Source organism: Strix uralensis, chromosome 25, assembly GCF_047716275.1.
Source record: "Strix uralensis isolate ZFMK-TIS-50842 chromosome 25, bStrUra1, whole genome shotgun sequence".
Classification (NCBI taxonomy): Eukaryota; Metazoa; Chordata; class Aves; order Strigiformes; family Strigidae; genus Strix; species Strix uralensis.
Window position 1 is genome coordinate 5,061,163 of NC_133996.1, and position 20,167 is coordinate 5,081,329.

Consider the following 20,167-nt stretch of genomic DNA (forward strand, 5'->3'; position numbering starts at 1 on the left):
AGGCAAATGAAAAGCAAACTCCAGCCGGGGCGAGGGGCTGGGAGGATGGCACAGCACCAGTGCCATCACTGCACGCCTCACCAGGCAGCTCGAGCGGGGCACAACACACCACCCGTTCTCACCCTCCATCTGCCAGATCCCCTAAAAACCTCTCTAACACCCCATTAACTGGGGTCATGGTGGCAAGCGGCCGGGCAGGAGGCAAAGGATGAGGTTGAACCTGCATCTCTCGGAGCACGGAGGAGGCCCACGGGTGGGGAGGGATGAGGAGATGCCGGCGCGAGGCTCGGGGCTGCCGAGTTCATGCAGGAGCCCTTGCAAATCAGTACTTGCTGCGAAGGAGGGTTTCTGTGTTTGTATTCCCATCGCTAATGTGTTTTGATCCCAGCGGGGAAATTTGCACCCTTTGGTATCTGCCGAGACCGTCCAGGGCATTATTTTCTTGCAGAGGCAGTTCGGACTGCTGTTGATACATGCATCACAAGCAATTATGTTAAACTACCTCCTCCTCTAATTTCTTATAGGCACTGCTATCCAGTTAACCCCTTCAGGGCCCAATCCTGCCAAAACAAGGCGTGGGGGAGTCAGGGCTCAGCTCTGAGCGGGGATGGATAAAAACCCCTTGGGGAGAAAAGCAGCCCAGCACTGGGTTTCTGTGGGTTGGGCTGTGCAAGACCCTCAGCCCTATGTGGGACCTGCTGGCCCCTCAGCAGGGCACGGGGACACCCAGGTGCTGGGGGCTTGCAGAGCGTTCCCTAGGGAGAGCAGAGCGGGGACAAAGGCTGCCCGACCGTGCTCAGAGCGATGGGTTTGTATCGCCTGGGCCTTTGGTGCTACAGCTCGAGGCTGTAATCCCGGCCTCAAAAGAAGTATTAATAGACCAACCAAAATTATCTGGGCTCCAGTAAATTCACTCCTCTAATTATTTTATTTGCCGTGTACAGTAAATTCTACCTCTCATTTTATAATGACCTGGTGCATAATAACTTCAGAATCATTTCACTTAAAAATGACCAATATTTTCTAAGCGAAGCCATATTGGGCGCCAGAACAGGGAAATTATTTTTGCTTGCATTGTACAAAGAAATCTTTGTCAAAATTGGTTGCAACACCTCCTGCTTTTGAAAGCTTTGGGAAAACCCCAGGGCACGATTCTCAGCTGGGGTGGAAAAGGCATACCTGCTCCTGCTCTGGCTTTGAAAATAAATCAGAATCGGAGAAGTGGGCACTGATAGTGTATTTGGAAGAGATTAAACTGGAGCAAAAGGATCCTCTGGTGGATGGAGGATGTTTGGAGAACTAAGTTTCATTGAAGGCTTCTTCCAGAAGGATGTCGGCAGTGTTTCGATGCCGGGCGTGGGGGTGAGTTGTGCCAGGCACTGCACAAATAAACAGCAAAAGAAATTCCTGCTGGGTCCAGCGGCACAGCCCGAAGGGACCTGTGCAAAGGGATGCGGGCGCTGGGATGGGATGCAGGTGACAGAACATGCCGGCACTAGAAAGGAGTATTTGTGAGCATTGTGGCAAGGATGCTGGTGAGATTTGCTCCTTTGCAAAGGGGCAGTGTTTTGCCCCGTGCCTCAGTTTACCTTTTTGTAAAGCAGATCTAACAACGTGGTGGGCAGCAGGTGATGTGGGAGCCATGCGCCTATGCGGAGGCTGTGGTCAGTGAGGATTTATCCTGCTGGAGCTGGGACTGCATGTTTCAGGGTTATTAACGCAATGTGGCCCCGCTTCCCTCGGGCAGGATTTGCGAGCTCAGGAGGACAGTGCAAAGGGTCATGGATTGGAAAAGAGAAAAAAAAAAAGGTTAATACTAAAAGGCAGGTTTCATTTCAGGGAAGACAACAGCTAAAGGATCAGAACTATCAAACAAAACCACAAGATCACATCAGATGTCAGGGCAGGACACGTCTCGTTTCTGCCTCTCGAAAGGGCTTATCAGCACAACCAATCACTTTAATGATGTGGCAGAGGGAGGAAGAGGACTTGACTCAGAGTGAGATGAAATTTAGTTCCTAAGACCCTTCTCTTCCGCTGCCGGAGACCAGTCACCTGTTCTGCAATCAGCCAGAAATAAATCATATCCTGCAGCGGAAGGTGCTTAGACATGATTTTGCATTATTTTATCTTACTCTTTCCAGTGAATCTACGCACTGTAGTGGGAGAGGGGAAGAGAAGGGAGGAAGAAGAGGGACCCAGCAAGCAGAAAGCATCCTCAGTGCCTGTCACAGCCTGCGAGCCCTTGCACTGAGGACGGTGGCAGTGGGAAGGCGCTGAGCAGCCGAGCCCCGTGCTGCCGTGCCTCCTCGCACGGAGGTTCCCAGCCAAGCGCATCCTGAAACCGCGGGCAGGAGCAGGCAGCAGCTCGGCAGCCCCATGCTGCCCACAGCCCCGGAGCCCGGCGCAGTCCCCCTGCCTGTGGTTAGCCCCTGCACAGCTCTGCTGTTTTGGCTTTGGAGGAGCAGCATTGCAGAGAGGATTAAGGGTGCCGTGCAGGTAGCATTGCTCTGGGGCTCTTGCTTATAAGCGCTGTGCTCTGCGTGCTGGCAGAGCTTGGCAGGGGCTGTAATTATCGACATACCAGCCAGTCTCTGGAGATGGAGCTTGGAGCTCAGTCCTGCGATCGGGGGATATTAACATTCAAATGTCAGGGCTGGGCTCCAGCTCTGTCCCAGGGCAAAGGGGAAACCCAGCACTCGGCATCCTCAAACCTTGGGAAAGTTTGGGTCTGATCCGGGTTGCGCTGTGTTACCGAGGGCACAGGACCAGCCGGCGAGGCGCTGCTCTACCCAGCCGGCTGCCGCGTGGCCCCGCAGCGTCAGATACATCTCATCTCCATGAGCTGTGCCACGGCACATCCCTCGCACAGGTCTGAACCCAGCAGATGGGCCTCCCCATCCTGGGCAGAGTAACCTTAACCAGTGTCACCCAAAGGAATTTGATGTGCTTGCCCTAATGGAACTGGTTATTAACTGGGAAAAACCAGCTATACTGGTACCACGCAGGTCCCATTTCAAGTTGTTAGATAGCAGGCATTAACTCACTGGAAATTGGCATCACTCCACTGATCTACGCAGCGACAGCTAATATACACAGTCGAAAATCTGATCTCAGACGTGACTGAGGCAATACCAGCTGGATGTGCTTGAGATCTGTCTGCTTCCTCCCAAGCACCCAGCTTTGAAATCTTTGAATCAGGGGCTTTGCCTAATTTCATGAGCACTGGATCACAGCCCATAAATGAATTTTGCCTTCCTGGAAATGGGAGCAACTGCAGAGAAGTCAGCAAGGCTGGTGGTTTTTGCACCCTGCTATGAAAGCTGCTATATTTCCCGCAGATGTGCACAGATCTGCTAGTTTGTGACACACGGGGTGAAATTTTCAGATCTGCGAATCAAAACTTCTAAAAACCACCTAATTCATTCTGCAGTCTCAGAGTCAGATTTTCAGAGGTCTTTAAGGATGGAAAGATGCAGGAAAGTGCTTGCGGGGATTTTCAGCAAGGCACAAGTGGGCTAAATGCTTAAACCTGATGAATTTTCCCCAGTCTATTGCTGAGAATGCCCCCACCTTTCCCTGTGCTGTAAAGTGCTTTAAATATCTTTGCAAATCCAGAAAGACTCAAGTCTCTCTGCTGAAACCCTGGGAATGGGGAGCCCATGTCCCTCAGGGATTTGTGCTGAAGTTGAATGGAAATTTAGGTGTGAGGTTCCTTTTGATTTGAAGGCAGGCCACGGCTCTCACATCCCAGGAGCTTTTGGAAATGCTACCCTAGATTTCTGTTTAAATATCTTAATTAATGCCCTGCTTTGTTTTCCTTCCAGAGGGCTTAGTTTTGGGGGTTCCCCATGTAATAAAAGGCCACAACAGGATTTATCAGAAGCTGCCCCACTTGCAAGGCCTCCCGTCACAGGGTGGGCAGGGAGAGAGGCAGAGACAAAGTTGAGGGACTAACCCGTAAGTGAGAGGAGATTAGGGGCTTGCAAAGCCAGTTAATCAATACCAGGCTGCCTCGAATGAACATCTCTCCCGCTGCTGGAGCTTCAGACAGTAAAAAACCTACTGTAAATGCAACATATCTCTGTGCTTCCTGCCAGCTGGCCGGGAGCCAGCCTATTTCCTTCAAAAAGAGGGATATTTATTTTCATCCTTTTAGAGGCAGCCAATTCATCTCAGACCACCACCAGCTAAAAAAGCTTTATAAATTAGGAGCCTTTTTTTTTTTTTAATTCTCTCCCCCACCCCCTTAAATATTATTTTCCTTTCGTTGTTCAAGTCGGTGTAAATCCTCTGCCAGGACATGCGAGCCGAGGCGCATTGCGACACACTCCCCTTTCTCTCCAAGCTGGAGAAAGACAGTAGCGGTAGTGTCTCACGAAAGCCAGAGGAAACCAAAGCAAAGCCTCGCCGTGACTGATTCTCTTTCCAAATGGCGTAAGCAGGCCAACTTCAAACATGTGAATAATGAGTTATCTGTGCTTGACTTTGTTCGGCAGCAGAAGAGACGGTTTCTTCTAACATTTTCCTCCTGCTCCCTCCTGTGAACTTCTGGGCTTCAACTTTTAGAAGTGGGCTGAAGTAGTGTTGGCACTTGCCGGCTGCTGCTGTTCACCGGAGCTCGGTGGACATCTCCATCATCTTCCACAGAGATGTCATGTTTGAGTCCCTTCCAGCTGCCGGCGCTGCGGGCAGCTCGGTTCCTGTCTCCACACTGTCCTCCCCTCCCTCTTTCACTGGCCGTGGGGCTCCACCAAATTCATCTTGGCTGGGAATTTCCCATGGCGAGTCTTGAGCCGAAGGTGGGTTTCCAGGGAAAACCTGAGGGATGTTCATGTCTTGTGTTATAGGTGAGCAAAGATGAAACCACCCAACATCTGCTGTAAGGGACAGGCCTGCTGTTCCCATAACACAGGAGTTTCACATGTGGCTTGTTTCTGGAGCACATGCTGGGACTTGATAGTCTAGCCGAGACTCAGACTGGGAAAAAATTCAACCCTCTGTAGAGGATTGGCGTGGCTGTCTGAAGTACCTATTTTGAGGGCTACAAGAGGGATTTGAAAGGTGTTTTGCGCATTGAGCCGGAGTTTTATCCACTGCTGATTGCTTTCTTGTGGTCCATTCTCACGGACATGTAGAGACTAAGGCACTGGGTTGTGTGTGCATGGCTGCACGGGCTGCTCTGGGGAGCTCCTGCTCGGCCAAGCCATGGAGTTTGGCTGTTAATATTTGAGCAGAGCCTCGGGTGGAGGATGGGGGGAGCTTGCCAGTGGGATGCTTGGAGCCTTGCTTTGAAGGTGGATGAGTGGGGGCCTCTGCAGCCGCTGATGGCTCGGCTCGAGCTGCTGCCCCAGCCCACGCTACCATCTCCTGGTTCTTGTCTCCTCCTCAGTGGAACTAAGGAAATGATCTGCAAATGTGTGTGTTAATGAACATCCCTCCCCCGAACTGAATCGCTCCGCGTTTCCTTCGCTCCAGCTTGCCGCCAGCGTTTCGCAGCAAGACGCCTGGGGAGGGCCAAGCCACTTCCCACCATCTGCTCTCCCGTCCTTTGGTAGCACAGGGCTACAGCGGGGGACGGGGACAAACGTGTCGCCCGAATCCGAACCTCTGAGGTCAGAGAGCAGGCTCTGCAGCTCCTTGTCTCTCCTGACTGTAACCCCATCTACACCTAAACACAGATAAATCAGAGACCCCCAGGCACCCCAGAGAGTGTTTTTTCAAATCAAATCTGCCAGCTCTGAGATTTTGGCATCACTCAAGCCATGAAGTTCCCGGAGCCCCTTTCTACCTTTGTTCAACATTATAGTCTGCATCTCAGTAATGTGGGGAAATAAACCGCTTTTGGTGAACACGCTGGACATCCCCCCACTGCCTGGAAACCCCATCCAGGTCCCGGCTTCGGAAGCCACATCAGGTTACACACTCCTAGAAGGAAGAGCTGGGTCTGTTTGGTCTTTAAATGTTTTAATGCAGAAAGCATGTCTTTAAGTCATGGCTTTGAGGGCCTGAGCTCCAGTGAGGCACACACTGTTTCGCTGTCTGCAGTCCAAGGAAACACCCAAAACTTCCAGTATGCTTCTTATTACTGGCCTAAAGTGTCAAATTCATGTCGGTTCTTCCAGCTGGGAAGTGTTCAATGGGATCGTTTGTTTGATATGCTGATACAGATCTTGTTATTACATCAGGATCGTAGGTGATCTGTCAGTGTTTACATCATGTCATGTTCAATATTGGAGTTAACTGATTCAGAAACCCGATCCAGCGTTAAAACCCTTGCGCTGTTGACAGAAAGTGCCTAAGGTCAGTAGCTGCCATCATTTTATAGTACTAAGGACTGTCATTTCCATAAATATTGACCTGCAAGCCAGTGCTGGCACAGCTGGAAATGCAGTGTGAAATCTCCAACCCAACAGCAGGTTTCGTGCCCCAAAATTCACAGGTCGGGGTGATTAAGACTTCTCAGACAGATTTCTTAGGATGAGGTCTGCAGCTGTTTGAAGTCGATTGAAAATCCACCCACTGGCTTCAGGAGGCTTTGAGTCAGTCCTTGGGTTAAGCTAGAAACCACCTTCCTCTTCTCTAAGGTATGAGCTATTGTTCACTTGATGGCATTGGTTTCCTCTCCGTGACAGCTGTGGGTAGATGGGGAAGGGCTTTTAATGAAGCCAACCGCTGCAGAAATTAAAAAGCTCAGGTTGTTCTGATGAAAGAAACCTATTAATAGCGATTCTCTCTTGCGTGACAAAGTCTGACGTCCCTAGCTCTAAGTGACAAGTGGCAGGAAGTCCTGGGGAGACAGCCTGTACCAAGGAGGGTTGGCAGTCCAAGTTGGTGGTTTTTAACTCGTTCGCTTCCTGGTTTCATAAGGTTTAGCTCTGCCAGGTCCCACCCATGGAGATGGGGTGGGATACAAACCAGAGAGGGTCTAGGAGAGCTGGGGAGGGTCTTGATCCCATCGCTGCTCCCCTCTGGGCTTTCACTCCTAAATAAGCCCCGGTGTTTGCCTTGACTCATATTTGCATCAAGTTTTCTACTTTCTTTTTATCAGGATAGTTTTAGGTTTTTGGGGTTTTTGCTGGTAATTGCTGGGTCTCCCCACAAACCAGCCCCTTTTAGAGGGTGTAAGTACAACACTGCTATTTACTTGAGGCTTAAAAACCCCACGGGGCTGCGCCCGCATTCAGACAGTGTGGGGACTGGAGCAACCACAGTGCAGCATGATGCAGCCACATGAAGCCCTCGGTTAAGTCGTACGGCTGAATAATCTTTAAAAACATTATCAGCATAGAGATCACTTGATTTATTTTTCAGGATTTTCTCCGTCACATGCCAGATACTACCGCAGGATAGGGTTTCAGCTGAGATAGAGGCAGAGAATTTAATTTCCATTAAATTTCTGTGGAACTTGGTCTTTGAAGTCCTTTTGGCTTCTCTGCTAATCTCTGCTTGAGAAAACTGGTTAAAGGAAAAACATAAACCTATTTTTCTTCTTCCGTGCTCAAATGTATACTGAAATAATAAAATGTGGACCAAAACAAGACACCTCACTGCACACGCTTTTCCCCTTGGGGAAAGCACAAATACCGTGTGACAGATGCTGCTCATGTCTCTGAAGGCCCTCAAATAACGTGGAGATGCCCAAGGTCTGGGAACGCACAGAGATTAGAAGAGATCATCTATGGTGTTGATTTGAGGTTTCCTTGGTTTACTTCACACAGCAGGAAAAATAAATTTTCAAAATACCACTGGGTTGTGCTTTCAGCTGGGAGCTCGTCCTTACCAAGTTTTGCTCTCTGGCGTCAGCACGTTTTCATTCGGTTTGGACTTTAACACACCCAGGAGCCTGGGGAGTATAGAGTTTGGGGGGGATGGTGGGGCTCACCTGGATGTGGAGCTCCCAGGGGAGGGTCAAAGCCCCTCAGAATCTGTGGCTGGAGGCGGTTTGCTGTTGGAACACCCGTGGAGCACCGCCGTGGCAGGGAGCTAAGCTGGGAGCGTGAGATCCCCTCCGGAGTCGATGCTCTCCCCTCCCGCCCGAGCTATCCGGCGTCTCCGCAGACAGCCTGGCAAGTGCAGCCTGAGCTCGATGAGCCAAGCAAATGCGAGATCAGAAGATATCAGACATCAGATTTAAAGAGGGGGAAGTCTGGGGACTTTCTGTGACTTTGCTATAAATTGACACCAAGCTCACGCTACACAGATGTGAGGGGGGAAGGGAAGGGGGGTGCGAGCAAGAGGTGGCTGTGTCTTTCGCCTTTTAAATGCGTCGCTTTTCTTCTTAAAATCCACTGAGAACTGAGCTTGACTTGATGGATGTTGGACCGTAGGGCTGGATCTGATAAGGCCCAGCTCTCAGAAGAGCTGCAGAAGGGTTCCTTCCCAGCTCCTCTCCTATCTCCCCGACGTGCCTGCACACCTCCAGTGCCCCCGAGCTCTGCTCTCGATTACGCCGGGATAAGGTGTTTGCCACCTTGGGAAGGTCCTTTCATGGCAGGTGCAAAGAGCTGGGGGTGTTGCGTGGCCGTCTGGCTCCGGCAGGTAAAGAGCAAGGAGAGTCTAAGGTCTGAACCCGGCACTGATGTAAAACTGAAGCAGCTCTGGCTTTTCTGGAGTCCCTCCAGCTTTGTGCGGGTGTAACTGAGACTGGAATCTGGCCCAGAGAGAGTGAAGCCGTTTGGTGATGATTAATATAGTAAAATGCGAAAGTTATGTATCAAGTGTATTTCATGCGCCTCTCGCCTCGGGACAATTAGCATAAATTTAATAATTATTGCCCTGTGCCAGCAGCTGCTACCTAAGGAGCTGGGAGTGCTTTACAAATGCTCATTAGTTGCTACCCTGCCTAGGGGAGGTAGGTGAATAGTCTCCCCATTTTATGGGTAGGAAAAGAGGAACAGAAAGAAGCAAAGTGAGATGGCCAAGGTGCGGTACCAGGGCGGGCTGCTCCCGTCCCTCCTCCTGTGCTTTCTTGAGCCCCGCTTGGCTCCAACCCCATTGGGTGGGCAGAGCTGGGGAGGGGGCTGGAGTAAGATGAGAGTTTATTCTTTGTGCACTGAGCAAACGCTGTAGAAAATACTTAAATTTCAATGTTTCCTTTCCTGGTTCCCCAATCACTACCCTGCCAGGAGATGGGGTTTCTCCTGCCTCGCACGTGTCTCCCCTCATTGTTCGGAGTGAGCGAGGGCTGGTGTAGGCTGGTCGCTCGGGCACGGCACAGGGCATCCTGACTGCTGCTCCTTGATCAGATGCTGACTTGCCGGACCATCTGGGGCCTCCTGCATGGGTCAGTCTGCGTCTCTTCTTTGGTGGCTTTCAGCTGTCTGAACCGTGAGGCCTTCGCGCATGCGTGGGCCGTGCAAAGCCCCCCGGGAAGCCGATCTCTGCTGGGGCTGCCACGCATTACTGGCCTGTGAACAGTAGCAAACCGCGAAGATATGGAGGCTGCGTCGATTTTGTGTGTAACCAGGGTGCTCTAGCCAAAAGGTAACTGATTAGATATCAGACTCTCTTATCATGTTCCAGGGCACAGACAAAAGCTAGAAGACCAAGCCAAACCCTTCACCGACCGCTACGGGGAGCTGGAACGGCTGCGCCAGTCCATGAGAGTCACCCCAACAACACCCAACCCCCGCGGATCCCTCAGCACCCCAAGCCACTTTGGGTCCCAGGCTCAAACTCCAATACAAGGTAACTGGCTGGGTGCCCCAGCCTGGCGTCACACCCCGAACCCTCGCACTCCCGACACGGCCGGGCAGGGAGCGGAGCCGTCCTGGCCGAGTCAGCTTCCATCGGGATGGTATTTAGGGCTGGAGTCCAGCTCTCCCCAGGGTAAGGAGCCCTGCCTGGGGGACAAGCCAGGGAGGGGTTTGGTTGGGTTTCTTGACCCTGGAAGCCTTTTTGCACCCATTAAATCAGCAGATGGCTGCTGAATCATAAACCCAGGTGATTTTTCTCTGTGCACCATTAGATACGGGGGTTTAGGAAGAACTGAGCAGTTTCAGCAGGAATGTGAGGGAGATCAGAGGAACGCACTTTGAATTCAGTAGCTTCTTTGACATGAAGGCACCCGCGTAGATGGTTAAGCATCAACTAGAAAGGGTGTATTATACTTTACATGCTAATCCAAATGGTTTCTTATCTTGTTGCATTGTGTTTATGCCAAGTCTGGTGATCCATCACCCAGCTCCAGCATAATTCCCCACACGTATGCACACCTGCACAGGCGCACGCGTGCGCGCGCGCACACACACACACACACACAGAGCCTTCACTCTTCCCATATTTGCCCTCAGCATAGCTGAGCCCTTGGGCATTCCCCGTGAATCTGCATCGTAGCTTGTTGCCAGGAAAGAGTTCGGAATTGTCACCAGTTACCCGAGAGAGGTCAGTCTGTTAATTCCCATGCGCCTGAATTTCAGCTCCAAACTGAGCATTGCATTTGAAAATATCCAGCTGCCTCATTGCTCCCGGCTTTCAGCACTTCTCAGCTCAGCCAGATGCCATCAGGAGAGACCGCTCTCCACTCTGCATGGGAGACGTGCTCTTTTTCCATGCATTTTTAATCTTGGTGGTGTTTTCCTTTGAAAATCAGTAGAATTACTAATGGAGATTTAAGGGATATTATTTAAGCCATTTGCATTTTGAGTTATGGTGGAAAACGGCCCTTCTTGGAAGGTTTCATATGAAAAGTTCCAAAAGCTTTTGTGTTGCATTTTCAGAAGTGACGTAGATGTTTGAAAACCTCAGTGTCATTGGCAAAGAGGGTGTCTCAGGCACAGAAACATGTTTGAAAACGTTACCCGAACTGTAAAAGCTCCCCCGCTCCTCCCAACCCAAAATTACAGTGAAAATTTAATTTATTTCTCATTGAAATGCAAATCTTTATGCTTGGAATTTTCATTGATATTAGCACGGTTTATGAGAAGAACCCGGGCATTTTGTGTAGGATTATCATTTGATTTTTGTTAAAAAAGGCAAGAGGGAGAGAGAGAAAGACTTTTATAGGCTCGTCCCATTGGCTACATAATAAAGAAAGAGATTCTTGGGGGAAGAAAAGAAGATGCGTATTTTAAATTAGCACAGTCCCCTGTAGTGCCAGAAACCCGAAGAGCGTCGTTTGGAGCAAAGAATCAGGTGATGACACAAATTCAACAAGAAAAAAATGAAACTGGCCACAAGCTACCGCCTGTGCCAAATTCCCAAATGTCAAGTGACAGCAGGAGTGGAGACACACAAAATTAGCCATTTAAAATCATTCCTGCGGAGTGAATCCAAAGTACCAGGAATGCTGCAAAAGGCAGTTCGTGCACACTCTGCTCTTGGCTCCCTTGTTCCTAAGTTGGAGGAACTGTCTTAAAATTACTGTGGGTTCTTACCAGCGTAACTAGCAGCAGAATCAGCTCAGTAATTTTAATCTCAGCCCTGTCCTTTTGACACAACGCTGACTATAACCAATCATAATAATAATAAAAAAAACCCCACCTCTTTCTCTCACACACACATGGCTTATTCACAAAGATCATAATTTTTACCCCAGCAAGTGGAGCCTGGCCCATGCCAAGAATAACACAGGAGTTAACAGGCCTGTAATTCTCACGACTTGGCACGTTCTTAGGTAACACACACAAGAAGCCGATTAGCAAAAAGCATAACGAGATATCGGTTAGGAGGGACGAACGGGGCAGGCTGGAGTTCATCCGGCCCCCATTATTCTTTACCTGGGTGCTTCCCAACCTTAATGTTTTTAGCATCCTTGCATGCCTGTGCAGCGATTAAAAGGGGGCCAGCGAGAGGCAGAAAGGCAGGTCTTCCCTCCATGATCACCTACGCCCAGCAGCTCACGTGCTGGATGTAGTTGGCCTCCTGGTTCTGCTGACCCAGCAGTTTGTACAACTACTTCCTAATCCCCTTCTGGCAAAACCAGGCTGGGGAGCCGAGATGCTCAGAAACAGCCTCGGCCACCATGGGGGGATTCAGGCACCTCAAATCCCTGGACACAGCACATGGGGTTTGGGCTTTGAAGCAGACAGGCACGTAGGAGACAGTGTTTATCTTTGGGAGGAATTGGGGTCCTTTGGAGATGTGTTTGCTCTGGCCCAGTCCAAGCTTTCTTCCTGGAGAGTGAAGACTGTGGCCGTGGTGGAGATCACAGCAAGGACGCTGGTGTAAATCAGAGAAGAATCTGGCCCTCGGCCGTTTGCAGCAGACTTTCAGTAAAGCAGCCCCGTGGGGTTATAAATAGCCCCCATGTAAAATGATCATCCTGAGGTTAAATGGTCTCAAACCAAAAACCTCCCGGTAAGAGAAAACCGATCGTTTCTGAAGGGCATGCCAGGAAACATGGGAGGAGAGTGTGCTCAGCACCGTGGCCGAGCGGGTCAGATCCTGCTCTCAGACTGGTTTCCCACTGCCCAGTGTCAGTGCATTCCAGTGGCTTCAGTCTTACTTTACCCCATGCAGATGGGCAATCAATCCCTTTCCATGTCTGCCTGCAAACAGGACAGACATTTGCATATCTCCATAGACCAGATTTCATTCCCATTTCCACTGTTTTGGGGGAAAAACAGGGTAATTCTGGGTTCACCCCTGTGTATCTGCGATGAGAATCTGGCCCTGTAACCAGGTAGGTAGGACGGGCAGACTCTCATGTAGCATCAGCTGGTGCTGCTTCCCTGGCTTCAGCAGAGCAGAGCTATTTGCCCCCATTGAGGATTTGGCCCAATACTTCTCCAGTGAGGTCTGGAAAATCTGAGGTTTTGAAATCCCGGCTCTCCCATCTCCACAGCGAGACACCAAGCTGTCATTAGGAAGGCTTGAAATGGTTCCTTATTATGGGGCACGCGAAGCCAGAGCCTTGCGTGCTTGCTTCGTTTCAAGTTTTGTCTTCTAGCTTAAAAAAAAAAAAATCAAGTAGCTCTCAAAAAGTGAAGCAAGATGTTAAAGGAACTTGCTTCTGCCTGCCTTCAGCTGCTTCTCGAGGCCCCCTTGCTCTGGGGAAGTGGGATGGTGACAAACACACGTCCTCCCGGGGAGAACCGGGATGGTCCTAGCAGCCCCCAATCCTCCGCGTGACGCTTTGCCCTTGCCCGTATTCCAGCAGCGGTTCATACTGAACTATTTTATTCCCACTACAACAGAGGAGGACCGCCCATGCAGCCGGCTCCTGTGTTCTAGCTTTGTGGTGGAAACATCTTCAGCCACTCAAAAGCAATCGTGTGCATTGTCCGGCAACATGTAGGGGCCCTGTGTACACGAGGACAATTGCAAAGTGATTTTAAATTTGATCTACTCAGTAACAGAGCAAGCTGTTTTGATTAATGCACTTAACATCCCCTTGCACACTCTTCATACTGCTCCAGTGAAACCAAATTCCCTTGACTTCACAGCGAGAACGGTAAACGCTGGATCCTTTTGCAAACTTCATCCTGCCTCTCCCTGCCTTAGTGTCTGCTGAACGGTTTGGGAGACGTTGTCTTTGCTGGTGAAGAGCTTTCGTATCTCCTGACCTGGAAACAGCTCAGCTTTAACCAGCTTGATCTCCAATCCATTACTTAAAGCCAGTGCAATGTTTTTATCGTAGGCCAGTCATCAGCAGAATGCTTCACCATATGCATTTAAAGTAAAATCTCTCTCTCTCTTTTTCTTTTTAAATATACATTTTTAAAGGATTACATTACTTTTAAGAAGCCTCTTGGCATAGGCAGCGAGTGCCCTATTGTTTCCGAAATGCAACGTGGCTGCTCTGAGGTTAAGTCCTGAATTATGGGCCCAGCAAATACACTGAATTGCTGCTTCCTAATCCCTGTCCAGATCGACTTATGGTTTCTTTAAAATATCCGTTTCTTAATGGATAAAAACATTCTGCCATGGGCAGAGGCTAAATTGTTTCCAAAGGAAGCTAGGCAAGCATTAGTGGGAAGAAAACATATTGTGGGATTCAGCTTCAGCCTCAAAGGAAGGAACACGCTTAAGATGGGTTTCCTGCCTGCTTTCAGGCTCCGCAGGCTTCTGTGCCTATCTTTAAACTGCTTTTCTGCTCCTCTCAATTACATCTGCCCGCTGCACAGTGGATGTCCCTTAAATGAATTTGGCGTGTAACCGTCAAAGACGAACCACAGGCCAGTGCTGGACGGGAGCATCCCCCAAGAGAGAGGCCAAGCACCCGCCACCGCTGCTTTTGCTGCTGCCGTGCAGCTGCCTCGTGTCCCAGCCTCAGCTCAGGGTGCCGAGGAGCTGCACTTCCTACGAAATAGCAGACAAGTGACGTAGCAGAGCAATGAGCCCGGCTGAATTTCCCTCAGGCTCCAGGGATGCCATCCTGCCTTTGACAGGGGATTTTTGCTATGCTGGGATCCTCATGGATTCAGAGTGGGAGCCTGCAGGCCGGGGTCCCGCTGCAGGAGGGCACTGCCCGCCTTGCTGGGCTGCTCGGCTGCGGTGCAGCCCGGGAGCAGCAGAGCAGGGCTGGAGCCCCGTCTCCTATCGCCCCATCAGCCACCCCTATCAGCCTGCTGCTCCGCAGTGGGTTTCCCATGGCAGACTTGGCCTGGTCCAAACCTGCTCGGCAGGCAAGGTGGTCTAGCTGCAGGCGGGGTTGTAAATTCAGCAACTTCCTTTTATGTAGTCAGGGCTTGTTAATTTTTTTTAATACCCTTTGAATACAGGTGAAGAGCAAGGCGCAGGCAGGCCAGAGGGAGTGTCTGCAATCAAGGGAGCGTTTCCCGTTCAGCCCACCCACCCGCTCCAATTAGCACCGTTAGCTTATTCATTAGCTTTGTGGGATGGAGCCTGATGTGGTTCGTGCCGGGCAGGGGGATGCAGGCAGAGGAGGGCTCTGGGGATGGCGAGGGGAAGAGAGAGGCTGTCGCGGGAGAGGAAGCTGGGAGAGCCTGGCTTGTTTAGTCTAGCAAAAGGCAGGCTGGGAGCAGAGCTGATTGCTCTGTATAAATACATCCAGGGGGTAAACATCAGAGAGGAGAGGAGCTAATGTAAGCTATGAAGGACAGTGCTGGCACAGGAGATGGGGCTGAACTGGCCCTGAATAAATCCAGACTGGACGTTAGAAGCAGGGTCCTCCCCAGAAGGGCAGGATGGGTCTGACAAATGGCTGGGAGCATCCAATCGACCCTGAAGAGTTTGCAGAGGAGGTTGAGATGTGGTTCATGATTCACTGAGCTGGGAATACCTGGGAATTTCCCTGCCTCTCTGCCCTGCCCGCCTGTATAGACCAGGAGGCTGTTGCCCAGCATATTTGGGATCTGATTGAAAGCGCTGGGAGAGGACCCAGGAGAGCGCAGTTAAGGTTTGCGATGCTCACTGGAGTAGGTTTGGGGGTTGAGTGTCTGTCTGCACGGCAGCACACGGTATTTGAAGAGAATTAGAAAACTGAGCAGCAAACGTGCTCGGCAATCTTGAGGTGGTGCCTGGCGATGCTCTGATAAGCGAGTGTGTGGTGTTGTGTTTTGGTTTGGGGTTTGGGTTGTTTTTTTTTTTTTCAAACTCTGCAGAGGAAGTACTTGCACCCAGTTCGTGAGCTGGTTATATCAGATACAGAACAATTGCTCCATGGGCGTGTAACAACGGATGCTGATCACACCCTCATTTTTTTTCAACACCTCCCCTCCTCCCCCAAAATAAATTTTGCTCTATTTTTTGTGGGGAGGGAGGAAGGGGCCGTTTTCTTTTTTAGTTGTCTCTGACTTGGAAACGAATGAACTTGTTAACATTTGTGACAGAGGCGTGAGAGCGTGCCTGCATGCGTGGGTGTGGAGGAGAGCGGCGCCTGCTCTAGAGATGAGCTGGGTCTTCAGAGATCAAATGCATCTTGTGCACCTTCCCATACAGGGCAGATTCTCTCCATCTTTGGCCACCTGCCTCTCTGTGCTCCCACATGGAGCCTTTATGATCAGGGGAAGGAAGCAGAGAGGAAGAGAGGTCAGAAAAATGCTGAAAGACAACTTGGAGTTCCAAGCATCACAGAAACTAGTAAAGAAAAAATAGCCAAAGGTATACACAGAGAGACAATTTCTGTCCCCGCTCCATCTCACACATGCATGCGTATTATATACATAAGCATAAAGTATCATTAGTGTTTACATTGTCGTCAATCATCATGGCATAAGACAGGAAAGGAGGTTTTTTTTTTTTCCCCCGGGCTATATTTTTCATGACAATTTTGCAAGGCACATATATGCATATAAATGAAATGGTGATATATGGCCAGGCTGAAGATATTTATATATTCTATACACTTGGAGAGTGCCACACTATCAAGTTTCCTCTAAATTTCATTTATTCTCTCTGTGTGTACCACACACTATGAGTATTTTTGTGTGTTGTGTAATATACACACATACTTAGGTTTACTGCTGACTTATTGAATAAGCCACTGCATGTTCCCCGCATCTCTAAAATGGGGACCAGAGAGTGATCTCTTGGGTGCTGTGGAATTGCTCGGGTTCCCTACATCACTGCACGGCCCCAGATGATCTGATAATCTCCTCCTACTGCTGTACATCGAGCCCCGGTGCTGTGCTCTGCGCACATGCCCTGGGTGAGCTGCTTGTTTAGTTGTCCCTCACAGCTCTTCCCATTCTGCAGCACTGAAGAGGTCCTGGCGTTGCTTTTGCTGCCCTTTCCTCTCTCCAAGCAGAACAGATATTTTTCTGGGTTAGGAGGCAGTGGAAACCCCCACCGTTTCTCTGGGATGGATGCACGGCAGTGCTGTGAGTCCCTAAAACCTCTTGCAGGGTCCATTGCCTCAGCTGCCCGAAGGCCTCCAGGGAACTCAGAGCAGATCCACCAGTCCTGACCCAGCAAGGGTGCAGGGACCAGTTTCACTCCATCCAAGGCAGCTCCCAAACCCAGCTTGGTCTTAAGGGAGGCGGCTGAACACACCCAGAGAAACCTCTGTGGTCGGCAGCCTCTCGAACCAGCCTCCCCACCTCCATGCTCATGACCAGCCCTCGCTGCCCTGCCTGGCTCTGCCACAAACTGGCAGAGGTTTAGCTCCCATCGCCATGCAGTGCTCAGAGGTGGCTTTTTGCGTTTATCTCCTTGCCATCCACACAAGAAAAGACCCATATTGTCTCCGAGGTGAAAAGAAAGCTGCTGTGTCGCTTGAGCACAGGTTTTTTTATCTGGAAAGGGGCTGAGCGGCTTTGAAAGTCTGTTTCTATCCAGCTCCACATGCAGGGGGACTTGGGGGTCCTCAAAAGGTGCAAATTGCAGCTGCACAATTAAATAACGGGGTGTGTCCTGGCCTCCATGGTCCCCTGGGCAGCACAGCCCTAACGAGGAGACAGTGGCATTACTAATCAGGGCTTTGACCTTTACATGGCTTTTATTTAATACACATTCCACACTTCCCCAAACTCCCATCCAAAACATTGACATTTCCGCTGATAGATTGGGTCAGATTTTGGAGTAGTTGGGGGACTCAATTCACTCTTACAATGGTTAAATTCTTACAGCTAAATGGGCTTATTCAGTTAGTGCAGCAGCTGGTGTGATTTCGAGAAGAAAATAAACATTTCCTTCAAATATTTTGATTGGCAACTGGACAACTGAAATACTCAAGCTCAGATTGCCAGGGTCCAAAAAAGCAAATGGGGGCTGGACGGCGAGTAAGCGAGGCAAACCGTAGTAAATCCTCCGAGGCAGCGCTACCACGCAGATGTGTGTGTGAGATGCGCTGGGCTCTGCCTGCACTGGAGAAGGGGACAGCGAGATGGGATTTTTAAACTGCGTTGTCGGCTGTGATTTCAAAGGGAGCGTGGGGCCCGAGGGTACAACTTCACCCGCTCCTATTTCCCTGGCATTTGCTTAGCGCGTTGTTTGCTCCAGGTTGCCATTTGATGGCTGGCTAAGTGTGATGGAGGGTTGCTTTGCTGCTGAGTTAGGTGGTTATGGAGGGTATTAATAGCGTTGTTTTATTTGGATCTCGCTGGAGGTGTTTCAGTGTGGATCTCCTTGGATTCAGGGCAGGAGGGGTGATGCCCCTGGCCGGGGCGGCAGATATGGGGCTGTGTGGATCCTGAGGTGGAGGGGAAGCCCTGAGGCGAGGGCCAAGATGGAGGGACAACCCGGAGGAGAGGGCGCTGAGATGGAGGGACAGCCCTGAGGAGAGGGCGCTGAGATGGAGGGACAACCCGGAGGAGAGGGCGCTGAGATGGAGGGACAGCCCTGAGGAGAGGGCGCTGAGATGGAGGGACAACCTGGAGGAGAGGGCGCTGAGATGGAGGGGCAGCCGTGAGGTGAGGGCCAAGATGGACGGACAGCCCAGAGGCGAAGGTGGAGGGGGAGCCCTGAGGCAAGGGAGCCGAGATGAAGGGGCAGCTCTGGGGTGAGGACTGAAATGGAGGGGCAACCCTGAGGTGAGGACTGAGATGGAGGAGGTGAAGGAGCTGAGATTGGAAGGGCAGCCATGAGGTGAAAAAGCCGAGATGGAGGGGCAGCCCTGACATGAAGGAGGCAGGATGGAGGGGCAGCCCCGAGGTGATGGCGCTGAGGTGGCGGAGGGACCCCGCCGTGAGGGCGCTGGGCTCCCCGCCGCGCTGGCGGCCCGGGGCCCGCTCCCCCGCCCGCTCCCGCAGCAGCGAGGCCGGCGCGGCCGCGGCTCCCTCTACCGGCCGCCTCCCACCCGCCTCCCGCCGCGGGCCCGGCCGCCGCTGCCCCCTGCTGGCGGCGGGACGGGCCCGCCCGGGGCTTCCCCTCCGCCGGCGGCCGCCGCGACCCCCGGAGAACGTGGCGGTGGTTTAACGAGGGGGCGGCGGGGGGAGCCGTTCTCCGCCAGGCAGCAACGTGCCTTGGCCCGGCGACAGCCGCCTCTGCCCCGGGCGGCCCTGGGTGTCGCGGCGGGGAGCGGGGACGGACGGGCTGTGCCTCCCCGGGGGCTGCTGCGGGCCACGGGAAAACGGAGACCAGCGTTTACCGCCTGGTGTCTGCTTGCCACAGCCTGGGAAGGCCGAACACACACACCCCGCCCCCCCCCCCAGATAACACAGAGACAAAATACACAAGTGGTTTTGGGTTTGGGGGTTGTTTGGGGTTTTTTTTATTTTAGCCTCAGACTGTTCGGGGAAAGCTGGAGCTTGATTCTGGGCCAGACTTTAAGCCCGAGGCCCAGTGAAGATGAAAGCGGTTGGTCACGGTCATTTGGCTGCCCCACGGGCTCTGCGGGGCTGTGGATTCCACCGGCTGGGGCAGGCGCAGCCAGGGGATTTGCTTTCTGAGGGATCGCACCCACACACGCGGATTTATAGCGGCCCAGCCCTGCGGAGCGCTGTCGGTCAGAGACCGGGGGACTCAAAGCCTGGCACCTGGAGAGCTCGCCTGCTGCCCGCCCGTGGTTGGCAGGCAATAGCCGGGGCGTCTCTAGACCCAGCAGTGTCACTGTGCTTTGCTCCATGCACAAGGCCTGTAATTAACACTCTTACACACTTGTGTCTAAATTAGTAGCAAAGACACATTGCCAAACGTTGCAAGTTCAGGCCAATAAAACATAGCCTCTAAAAAAAACCCCTTTGAGTATGTTACAGAGGGAAAGGGAAATGTGCCCTGAGCACTTACGTTTTATTTCGATTTGCATTTTATGGAATATTATTTATAGGCGTGTGAAAGGAGCACGGGCTGATGGCTGGAGATTGTCATCTGCTCTCGGAAAGGTAGCGAGCAGCAGTCTGGGTTTGCTGGGGGCTGGAGGGGATTTTGAGACCGCTTTCTGGCAGTGTATGGGCCGCAGTGGCAGGGCTGTGTGTGTGTAGGGAAGAGGTGTTCAGAAAATAGCACTTTTTCTCTCCAGTCCAAGTTCAGCCAGGGTTTTGTCCCATGGTCCTACCTTATGCTGGGATGTTGCTGGGTCGCTAAGGCTACTGTAGGCTTACTGCTTCTTGCAGAGCTGGTCTCCAAACCTCAGCGCACAGCGCCTGACAGCAGTTTTGGTGCTGCTTTTGCAGTAGCATGGCTTTGGGATGGGGCAGAGCAGCCTGCTGGCAGGCTGAGGTGTGAAATCAAGTTGGCTTGGTCAGTTGTGAGTATTTTTCGCAGTGTTGTGCTTCTCTAGCCAGCCCAAGCACGCTACCCCTCCACACAGCATGCGAGAGGGGCGGCCCTGCGGCCAGGCAGCTGCTTCCACGCTCGGCTCGGCTGCAGCCAGCCGCGGGTG

At 51.6% G+C, this 20,167-nt stretch overlaps 1 protein-coding gene across 1 annotated transcript in view; it reads left to right on the forward strand.

Annotated features, from left to right (window-relative positions):
- RUNX3 (RUNX family transcription factor 3) overlaps positions 1–20,167 on the forward strand; it is a 41,110-nt gene that overhangs the window by 15,565 nt on the left and 5,378 nt on the right. The window contains exon 4 of the mRNA XM_074894484.1: positions 9,526–9,690. Within this exon, the coding sequence (XP_074750585.1) occupies positions 9,526–9,690 (165 nt within the window). The remainder of the gene's footprint in view (positions 1–9,525; positions 9,691–20,167) is intronic.